At 37.1% G+C, this 12,074-nt stretch overlaps 1 gene segment (V, D, J or C); it reads left to right on the forward strand.

Annotated features, from left to right (window-relative positions):
* Window positions 1-3,105: 3,105 nt before the first annotated feature.
* On the forward strand, window positions 3,106-4,197 carry LOC102551588 (Ig kappa chain V-II region 26-10-like). The segment is given in 2 exon segments: window positions 3,106-3,211; window positions 3,600-4,197. Coding segments are annotated over 2 exon segments (450 nt in total).
* The last annotated feature ends 7,877 nt before the right edge of the window (window positions 4,198-12,074 follow it).

Below are 12,074 nucleotides of genomic sequence, written 5' to 3' on the forward strand. Positions count from 1 at the left end.
TTTTATTTTTCCTTTCTCAACTTGCTCCTTTTCATGAAAATGCTCTTCATAAGTGTGTACTTTAGCATCCACGCTAGAGAATTTACACCAGACTCTTTTGAGAATTCCTTTTCAAAGCAATTAATCTAAATAACTTCACCTTAACCTCAGACAGACTCTTCAGACAATGGCAAAAAGCAGCCACACTTTTCCTCAAAATAACACAAAACCAGTCTCTAGGCCATATTTTGAAATTCTCCACCAAAACCACTTGGGCCATTTCCTCACAATTTAAATAACTCTCAGTTACAAAGTCTACTAAGTTAACCGATAAAGCACCATTTAAAGCATTCCATTGCTTTCCAAATCCAAAGTTCCCAAATGCACATTCTTCCAAACAAAAGCATGGCCAGGCCTATCACAGCAATACCCGAGTTCCTGGTACTTAGGGTTTTACTGCTGTGAACAGACATCATGATCCAGGCAATTATTCTCTAGGACAACATTTAACTGGGGCTAGCATACAGGTTCAGAGTTTCAGTCCATTTTCTTCAAGGCAGGAACATAGCAGCATCCAGGCGGTATGTTGCAAGAGTATATGAGAGTTCTGTATCTTCATCTGAAGGCTGCTAGTGGACTGACTTCCAGGCAGCTAAGGTGAGGGTCTTAAAGCCCACACCCACAGTGACATACCTTGTCTAACAATGCCACACCTCCACATAGTGACACTCCCTGGGCCAAGTGTATTTAAACCATGAAAACTGGATATGTTCTCTTCATGTTTTCTCCCCTTTGTTAGGTCTTTAAGCTAATCTCCTCCATGCCCGGTCCTGGAAACTTCGTAGGGCCCTGGCATCAGGGACTTTCTAGTGGCTATCCTACAGTTACCCTTCCTATAGACACTGTTACCTACCTCATTTCAAATTCTTGATCCTCTATACTTCTCCCAGATATCCTCCTGTATCTGAACTGCCCCCTTTTTCATTCACCTCCTCTCTCCCTCTACTTCCTGAGTTTATTTTCTTCCGTCTTCTGAGTAAGACTGTGGTATCTGCACTTTATTGTGGTCTTCTTTCTTCTTGGGTTTCATATGGTCTATGAGTTGTACACCTAAATTTCATGATAAATCAAAATGAATTGGGATAAATCACTGCCAATGTCATCGTAATTTGTTGACACTGAAAAAAGCCAGTCTCTGAGGATGGACAGTTAACTAAATTCTCACTATGTTTATGGCAATTGTGTGTACAGTAATGCTGGGATCATAACTCGTGCATTAATCCAGCACAGACATTCTTGCATGGATATAAATGAAGAAGCTTTAGAACGGAAGGTTTAAAAGAATAAGGTTCAGCCTATGCTATTGGATCATTATTGAGATAATGAGGAAGAAACGTCTATCCTCCACCATGCTGCTGAGGACTGGGTAAAAATGGGAATAGGATACTTCTGGTGAGGGGATCCAGAAACCTGTGTCTTCAATACTAAGGAGTGTTGAACTAGGTCAGGCACTATAGGTATTGTGAGAATTTGAGAGACAAGTACCTCAGAAGTATGGCAGGTGCTGCAGTGCCTGCTCTACTAAGCTTGTTTCTTACTGTTCCTGAAGTTACATAGCCAAAATGAACCAGAAAATGATACCATAGCAGAATAGGGTCTCAATCTAATTTAGGGAAGATGGTAGCTGTGAGGCAAATTGAAATAAGAATTATACTGTTAGTATATAAATAATTATTAAATTATTGTTAGATATTTTACTGCTTGTATAACATATTATTACTAATTCTGACTAAGTATACATGAAGATTAATGTCCAACCATTGTGATACCATCACAAACACTTTTTACAGAGCATCAGCTTTATTACATGGTCACATTTCCTTTCCCATGTGGACAATCAGGGAGTAGTTCATTGGTGCACTGTCAGAGACAAGTTGGGAAGGGTACTGAAACTACCACTCCTTTCTTCTTCCCATAACTTCCCTGCTTCAAGGCACATATGTGAGGCCTGGTTTCTGAACCTTCCTGTCAACCAGAAAGCTTGAGCTTCCCCAGAGTCAAATCTGCCTGCCTTGCCTGCTAAAACCTTACAGGATCTGTGCAGCAGGAATGTCCCCCTCCCTTTAAAATAAATAATTGATAGGCATTACTCTTTCTGGAACATTCTATACATGTTAATTCCCTCTTATTCTTAACAACCATCCTAACAATTGTACAAAATGCTTTGTCTCAATGGACTGATTAGAACACATAATACTTCTACTGCCTCACAGTAACAGTCTTTTGGGCAAGAGGCCTAAATTTTCTTTAACCTCTAATTTCTTTTTTTTTTTTTTTTTTTTTGGATCTTTTTTTCGGAGCTGGGGACCGAACCCAGGGCCTTGCGCTTCCTAGGCAAGCGCTCTACCACTGAGCTAAATCCCCAACCCCCTAATTTCTATTTAAAAAGAATTTTATTATCTTCTCTGAGGTTTGTGTCCCTCAGGTTTTGCGCCAGCTGTGGGTGTCCCTGCAAGTATCATGGATGACAGAGAAACCAACAATGTTTAGCAAGAAGGAAAATCCAGTCAGAATGAAATAATTAGCTGATGGTATTTGAAGTGTCTAAAGTCTGACTTCAGGGCAGTATATTTTAGACATATTTAAGTACAGCATAACATTCAAAAACAAAAACTAATAGATCAATTTCATGTGCATAATGAACCTAAGACATGACAACATTGAAACTCTTTGGCAGAGTACATGCAACTTCTCCTTTAAGAGTGGATTCAATTGACTGAAAAAGGAAACTAAAGATTAAGGTCTATGAAGGGAGATTCTGGGAAATTTGGGTGAGGCCTTAAAGATTGAAAATGTCATCAGGTTACTAAGCACATCAATTCCCAGTGTTATGGACGAAAACCAAGTATATATTTCCTCTGCTCAGGAGGCAGATGTATGTGATTAACATTCCTAGTTTCTCCAGTGCTTATCTGAGAGGACTAGTGCCCTCTGTAACTAGAAGAGGATTGTTATTTTTGAAGTTATGAGAAGCTGTCAAGGTATTTTCTTCTATTTGTACTGCCACACAAACCCAGGCCTTTGCATATTATCCCCCAGGGAGGACCCACCCCTGCCAGTTTTGGATAAAAAGGTTGGTTGTCATCTTACTGTGAGTGAAAGTTCTCCCCAGGCTTCCTCATCAAAATGAAGTGGCCTGTTAGGCTGTTGGTGCTGTTCTTCTGGATTCCTGGTGAGGACAGAGGGAAGTAAGAGAGGAGAATGGGGAGGGAGCACAAGTCCCGGGTCATACTGCTCACTTCATGTGTTGTGTCATGTATGAGTAGACACTTATTATCCTCCAGGATAGGGCCTGTTGGGTGTGTATCTGTGAGTGGGAAGTTCTAGATGAGAGAGAACCTGTGCTATGATGAAGATCATGAAATGGATGAACTGGGAAGTTCTAAGTTATGTGTAGAACTACCTGGTGCCTCCTTTTCACATGTTGTGTTAGGACTGATATTTTAATATAGAGAAATATTCTATGTAAAACAAACATCAGTTTAAATATATAACAAAAAAATCACAAGATTGTTTGTGAAGTTTTTGTGTAACTCTGTACTTTTCTCTCATTATTTCAGCTTCCAGAGGTGATGTTGTGATGACACAAACTCCAGTCTCCCTGTCTGTCAGCCTTGGAGGTCAAACCTCTATCTCTTGCCGGTCTAGTCAGAGCCTTGTACACAGTGATGGAAACACCTATTTGTATTGGTACCTGCAGAAGCCAGGCCAGTCACCTCAGCTCCTCATCTATAAGGTTTCCAACCGATTTTCTGGGGTCCCAGATAGGTTCAGTGGTAGTGGGTCAGGGACAGATTTCACACTCAAGATCAGTAGAGTAGAGCCTGAGGATTTGGGAGTTTATTACTGCTACCAAGGTACACATTATCCTCCCACAGTGATGCAGACCCTAACAAAAATGTTCTTGGTTGGGGCATCACAGCTGTCAAATAAGTTGCTCATCTGTTTGAGAGAGAAGTATTGAGGAACTTAAAATTATGGGTGCAGCAGAGGGCATATACATGTTGGCTACAGCTCACTGGTCATTTATTTTTGGCTTCATTGGCTACAATAATAATGATATTGCATCTGACTCATGAGAATAGTGAACAGGTGTCCTTCCAGCCACCAGCAATGATGGTGATAAAGCTGACTGTAAACCCATCTGTTCCTACAGGCCTTGTATTCCTTTGTCAATATTATCCATTAAAGAACACAGAAAACTGACACATATTCTGTTGTTACGTTGCCTCACTTATTAAAATTTTCATTTGCCACATTTAAGCCTTACATTTAAATTCAATTGTGTATATTTATCATCTCACTTAGGTTTGTTTTTCATTTTCATGAAGTATGTCTGTTGACTCTGTAACTTTTGGCAAATGCTTTTACCCATCATGTTTTTCTGTTCTGACATACTTTTCTCATTGTATCACACATCAAGTCAGCAAGTTATATGTCTTGCTAAATAGATGGGCATTATTGCTGGATATGTAGTCCAGAGCTGAGCAAAATGTATGATACCATTCTTAATCCAATGGGAGATGGAAAGGTACCTTCTAGAACTGTGAAATTTATCAACCCAGCAGTAGACCTTCAGTTTAATTCCATGATTATTTTTCTATGTTCTTCCACTAAAATGCATGGAGTGTTTAGAACTTAGCAATAGGCATTTGTGACCTCCTTCTGGTGGTCACTCAAAAATACAAAACAAACAAACAAACAAACAAACAAACAAAAAACTGACAATAACCTGTATTGTTTGTTTGAGGTCTCTATTATAAGGAGGATTCCTGTACTTGACATTATGAAACTGTTACTTCTAAAGGATCATTATTCACCATAGAATTAGAAAATGATATATTTTGTGGTGTTCTTATATACACTCTTACCTTTGTTTAGTCTTCAATATACTTTCCTTTCCTATTCTCTGCCATATCCTTGTGGAAACTTATCGGCCACTAGTATTCTCACTGTCTACTTTTATAATACACACACATACACATACATTCTAGAGTTAGGGTCTGAGAATCTGAAACAAACAAAGCAGGAGAAGAGTTCACACAAAGCATGATATTTACTTGAATTAAGCAGCAAAACCTGACCTGTCGGTTATCATCTTGCAGTTGCTGATCTGTCTCCTCAGGCTGACTCCTCAAATTTTCATTGTTTATTAGGTGGGTTTTTGAGATTCACGGTGAAAATAGAGTGTTCTTTCACGTGTTCTGTTTATATGTAAGTAGATTGGTCTTATTCTACAAGATAAGAATTCTTGTCATATCTGTGAGAGGGAGGATGCAGATAGGAAATAACCTGTTTTTTAATGAAGATTATGGAACAGATAGACTGAATGAGCAATTTCAGTTACAACTAGAATGCCTTAAAGGCTTTCATTTCACTTTTTGTGTGTGAGGAAGGAGAAATTGGGTGTGCAATAATTTCTATGTAAAATAAAATCTCATTTGAAATAGTTAACAAAAAGAAATCACAAAGATTGTTCATGGATTAAGCTTATCTGTCACTAATTTAGATTAATTTTAATTGTGACATCCCTACCCATCATCCTTTGGGTTTAAGCTTTTATGTTGTGCAGGTCTAGTTAGAGCCTCATATATAGTAGTTGACACATATTTCATTTCTACTTGTAGAAACCAGGCCAGTCTCCACAGCTCCTAATCAACAAGATTTGCAACTGATTTTCTGGACTCTTAGATATTTCAGTAACAGTGGTTCAGGCACAGATTTCACAGTCAAGATCAGAAGGATAGAGCCTGAGGTTTACGTAGTCTATTACTGCTTCCAAGGTACATTTTTTTCCTTCCACAGTGATGCCATAATAAAAATGTCCTCCCATGGGGTGGCCTAACTGCCAGCTGTATAATTTATCTATGAGACAGAGAAGTTCTGAAGAACTCTAGATTATGGGTTGCAGCTGAAGGCATGTGCACCTTGGGTACAGCTTATTGATCTTACATTTATGTTTCATAGACTACAATACTGATGACATTGCATCTGCCTCAGGAGAATGGTGAGCAGGTGCCTTCTCAGCAACCAGGAATGATAGAGGTGAAGCTGATTGCAAACCCATTCTGTTCCAACAAGCTTAGTCTGTCACCCAGTATTTTCTAGTAAAGCTGGCAGGATACTGAGATGAATTCCTTTGTTAAAGTGTTTCTTTTACTATATACTTACTCCATGGGACACATTCATGCTTTTTACTTAAATACCTTTTTTTAAAAACATGAGTATTTCATATCCTACTCTGCTTTGTTCACTATCTGTAAAGTATGTTCATTGACTCCATAGCCTGCAGAATCTATTTTAGTCAGAAAGTCATTCTTTTCTGATGACTATAGAAAATATGGAAACTACCCAAATATACAAACTATTTTGACTCAGTGTTTTATTACAGATTGTATGCACAGTTATAGATGTGTAGGAATATATTTATGCCAGTATTTTCAGGTTGTTTTGAATATCTCCTTCCTATTTACTGTCGGTTTTTGTATTTGTTTTTGTTTTTATGTGTTGATAGGACTTATTTTTCTACTACAGTGGTATATATTTATTGAATTTAAACCTATTTTCAGGTTAAATTAGCATTCTTTTGTTTCCAGAGAGTGATTCTTTTTCTTTCATGTGTGAGTATTTCTAGTAATAGTAGTATATGTTTGGAAGGGAATTATTTTGCTCCTATTTTTTTTGCCAGAATTTTGACTAGATTACACAATTATTTTCTCACCATTAGAATATATATCACTATGAAATTATTGTCAGTCTAATAGGACTCCCCTAAGTATAACTTCTCCCCCGCCTCTATTTTCCTCTCTCGATTTGCATGTCAGTTTTGTTTTGTTTTTTTGTTTGTTTCTTTGTTTTTGTTTTTCTTTCTATTGGTAGAACTTTTAGAGAGTTATTTTGCATTGAATTTATTTAAGAGATTTTGAGCTTCCAGGACCAAGATGTTTAGATAATACTTAATAAACTTTGGTTTCTGGATGCTGACCATTCTCTCCTCTTACTAGTAAATCCACAGCATGTTTGTATTCGTTGAATATCATCACATACTTTCCTTGTGTTGTTCCATTTGATTTCCCTTATTTTTACTCATGATGTACTTTGGAAAGTATATCACTTAAAAACCTAAATAACTATTTTGTAGCTTTATTTACACTCTCAAATGTCCTCTTTCTTTTAACACTGAAACTTTTATTCTCAACACTCCCCAAGTGCAATTTCTTTTATTTGAACCAATGACTAAATTGTTTTTGATTGCATGTATATAAGTTGTGTCTTATGCACTGGAACATAGCAGTTTGTCAACAATCATACCAGTGAGGAAAATGCCACAGCCTTTCCCAACAGGCATTTATCTTCTAAGAGTTTGTTACTAAAGAGTGGGAACACAACAGGCCCTACTCCTTTTTTGATAAAATGTTGATGGGTCAATCATGTTCAGGTAACTATAGCAGTGATTTCATAAGTACAGTGACCATGTCTGTACTGAATTGTTTATTCTTCTAGAATAGGTTAAATATGTTTAATAAATAACATGTGGTATATGTACAGAATAACTGCTTTTTCTGCTGTAAAGAGAAACCATACCACATATACAGAAAGAAAAAATAATAACTGGAAATTATTGTTAGGCAAATAAGGGAGGGTCAAAAGGAGATATGCCATTAATTTTCTTTTATGTGTGGAATCCAGATGTTATACAACATATTCTACAATGTGTGAATATGAATACATATTCATATCTTCCAGATAGGTTAGCCATGTAAATTTGTGATGAATTCTTATGTCAAGATGATTTTACCAAGCAAAAAGAACTGTCTGCAAATATTATATTAAAAGCAGAGAAAAGGAAATACATGAATTCATTTGCCTGTCAATCTGGTCCTTGTTGGTGTCAGAGTTGGGAAGACCCAGCTACTAGTTTCTACGAAAAAAATATATTTGACCCTGTCTTATTGAAAGCCTGTCTGCAGAACACCAGATGCTGCATTGCTTTAGTGCAAGAGAATAAGGGGCTGTTGTCCCAGATTTGAATGGTATTTTTAGTCTCCATTATAAACTAGAAACCATATTAACATCCAGATCTGCCTTTGTTGTAACTAAGACTATATCATGAAAACTCTAGCTCAACTAGTCAGTCTACACTTAATTTCACTCCTAGAGGAGAGCAATTTGGACATCCTGCAAGTCTGTGTAAACTCAATGTTGAATCCATCATCAGTTCAAATTGACTGTGCAAGCACAGCAGCTAAATCTCACTGTTAATCAACCATCCTATTGTGCAGACCACAGGGGTGATCTATCACACAGTGATCACATCAGTGAGCTGTATGTTTTCTTTACAATTCCAGATGCTAGAGAGGCTCCACTGAAATGACTCCATCTCTCTTTCTGTTGGAGAAAGAGTCACTGTTATCTGCAGATTTAGTCAAAGTGTTAGGAGCTACTTGGCCTGGTGTCCAAAGAAACCTGACTGTGCTCCTAGTTTCCTCATTAAAATGCAAGCACAAGGACAATAGGAGTTCTACACTGCTTCAGTGTCTGTTGTTGTGCTCAGGATTCACGGTCACAGTCAATAGCCTGGACTGAGAAGAAAATAACTTCAGAATTGTTGTCAGTATATGAAGGATATACTCACAGTCATCCTACCTGAAACAAAACCTCCATGTAAACATTGCTTTTCCTAAAAGTTGCTTCCTTTCTGCACAACATATGCTCTGCTCATTGCTCACTTTCAGCTCTACTCATCTTCCTGTCCATCTTGTTTCTGAAGAGCAACTTGCTGACATCATTTTCTCTGTCATTAATTGATGCTTTATTCAGACACATTTGATGAATACCTTTAAAGGTATTCATGTAATGATGCTAGAGCAGCCTTATCATCCTTGGCAGGTATAAGAAATGCAGCTGGAAACTATCATAATTCACAGGTGAAAGGGTTGTGTATGACAAATATACAAAACAATTTACAATTAAATAATAGAATCTACAAGAGATTATCAAGTCATTCAGATCAAAGTTAAAGAAATAGAATTGATCTTATACAACTATAATAATTGGGTAAATTAAAATTATAAATCAAATGAATTAAATGAAGATCTCACATTAAATCTAAGGAAAAATGCAAAAATCCTTCTACACTGAAATTTGCCAAAATAAAAAATATCAAGTACTTATAAAAAGCTTAACAAAATAAAAAGTAGTTATTTGATTCAGAAACTGAAAACCTCAATATTAGGAATGCAATGTATGTATTGGAAGAAGAGTGTTTGTTTTCCTGGTTTTCCAAACAAGAAGTACCCTTATGTATTATAGTGAGACTCTGAACTCTTAACACTTCTGTCTCAATACAGTGAGTGTCACCACTAATGTTTGCCTTCTAACTTTTTCTGTGTACAGTAAGTATCCTTTTCTCTCATTTTTCTTTAAGTGTAATATAACTTCTGTAGAGATTTTATTAGGACAATTTAAGATCGGTATTCCATAAGGTATATAAAATGAGAAAAAAATAACCCATGATATTCAGAACAGTAAATACTAAGTGAAATTAGGAATAAATTATTTTACATGTATGGGTATTCAACCTGCATTTGCACCACATAAGTACTTAGTGCCACTGTAGGTTAGAAGAAGATATCAGATCTCTACATAAATTACACAATTTTATACAAGCTAACATGTTGGTACTTGGAATTGAATCATGGTTCGGTAAAAGAATATGCACTTCTCTTAATCATGGAACCATTTTTCTCTCCTCCTGTGTGAAAATTTTAACATGATAGAAAAATTTAATTTACAGTTTTGGAATAGGTCACCAGCATCTAACAAAGGTGTTTAGAACCAAGAATATGCTATAGCGAACTTCAATTTTTATATCTCTCTTTGTTTTTTGAGAATCTTTATATCCTCTGAAAACCATTTTACTGAAGTGCAGCTGACATAAGCACACCGTGCCTATGCAGCATGTACAGTGTGATGGGGGTTGACATCACTGTACATATTTATGATGCCATTACTACAGTCAATGCTGGAATCTAGATCTTAATTCCTGAAGGTTTCTTATACTCATATTCACTCTGTTGGTCCTGTACTTAGTCCTTCTAATCAAACAAAAACACTTCTTTCAATTTAATCATAACATTTATTGAGTTCATAAATTTGGATATTGCATTTACATATCTATTCAATTCTGAAGAACAGTGTTTGAGGCAGTTTGGTTTCCCAGATTCCACACAACCAAGTTCGGAGTTATATTTTATAAACCAGTCAAATACACCCGAGAGAATTGGCCTTGAATGAGTTTATTTCTAAGCTACAATTTAAAATTCAAAATATCCCCGTCTGGATATGGTTTAAAAATGTCTCCTTATTCAACCGTTAATTATTTAAGGGCAGTTTGTTTTATGTAATAAAGAAAACTCAGCCATATTTCTTAACAACAAAATCGCCAGTATTTAATCTTTGGAGCTCCTAATTCTTATAATGGTTAGAGAACAAAGCCAGTTTTCCAGTATCCCTTCATCTATGTCCAGTTCGGTCTTGTCATTGTCTGGGCAGTGTTGTAAAAGGAACTTCCTCAGGGAATCGGACCATTTACCTAACCGACAGTGTGTATCACACTCCCACAATGTAGCACATAACATTTTGATTCATCAAACTCCCCTCTAACCATCACTTAACCCATTGATCTTAGCCATTCTCACTGGTGTGAGGTGAAATCTCAGGTTGGTTTCTCCATCTATGTTAATTGAGAGTTTTGCTGGATACAGTAACCTGGACTGGCATTTGTATTCTCATAGGGTCTGTATGACATCTGTCTAGGATCTTCTGGCTTTCATAGTCTCTGGCGAAAAGTCTGGTGTGATTCTGATAGGTCTGCCTTTATATGTTACTTGACCTTTTTCCCTTACTGCTTTTAATATTCTTTCTTTATTTTGTGCATTTGGTGTTTCGACTATTATGTGACAGGAGGAGTTTCTTTTCTGGTCCAATCTAGTTGGAGTTCTGTAGGCTTCTTGTATGCTTATGGGCATCTCTTTCTTTAGGTTACTGACGTTTTCTTCTATGATTTTGTTGAAGATATTTACTAGTCCTTTGAGCTGGGAGTCTTCACTTTCTTCTATACCTATTATCCTTAGGTTTGATCTTCTCATTGAGTCCTGGATTTCCTGTATGTTTTGAACCAGTAGCTTTTTCTGCTTTACATTATCTTTGACAGTTATGTCGATGATTCCTATGGAATCTTCTGCTCCTGAGCTTCTCTTTTCTATCTCTTATATTCTGTTGGCAAAGCTTTTATCTACGGCTTTTTGTCTCTTCCTTTGGTTTTCTATATCTAGGGTTGTTTCTCTGTGTTCTTTCTTGATTGCTTCTATTTCCATTTTCAATTCCTTCAGCTGTTTGATTGTGTTTTTCTGGAATTCTTTCAGGGATTTTTGTGATTCCTCTCTATAGGCTTCTACTTGTTTATTTAGGTTTTCCTGCATTTCTCTAAGGGAGTTCTTCATGTCCTTCTTGAAGTCCTCCAGCATCGTGATCAAATATGATTTTGAAACTAGATCTCGTTTTTCTGGTGTGTTTGGATATTCAGTGTTTGCTTTGGTGGGAGAATTGGGCTCCAATGATGCCATGTAGTCTTGGTTTCTGTTGCTTGGGTTCCTGTGCTTGCCTCTTGCCATCAGATTATCTCTGGTGTTACTTTGTTCTGCTATTTCCGATAGTGGCTAGACTGTCCTATAAGCCTGTGTGTCAGGAGTTCTGTAGACCTTTTTTTTTTGTTTTTTTTTTTTCAGCCAGTTATGGGAACAGAGTGTTCTGCTTTGGGGTGTGTAGTTCTTCCTATCTACAGGTCTTCACCTGTTCCTGTGGGCCTGTGTCCTGAGTTCACCAGGCAGGTCGCTTGGAGCAGAAAAGTTGGTCTTATCTGTGGTATCAAGGCTCAAGTTTGCTTGGGATTTAGGTGCAGAGAACTTTTTATCTGTTTGGTCCCTTCAGGTTCAGGCGGTGTCTTGGGCGCACGGGCCCTGTTGTTCCAGTGC

The sequence above is a fragment of the Rattus norvegicus genome, chromosome 4 (assembly GCF_036323735.1).
Source record: "Rattus norvegicus strain BN/NHsdMcwi chromosome 4, GRCr8, whole genome shotgun sequence".
In the NCBI taxonomy this organism is placed as follows: domain Eukaryota; kingdom Metazoa; phylum Chordata; class Mammalia; order Rodentia; family Muridae; genus Rattus; species Rattus norvegicus.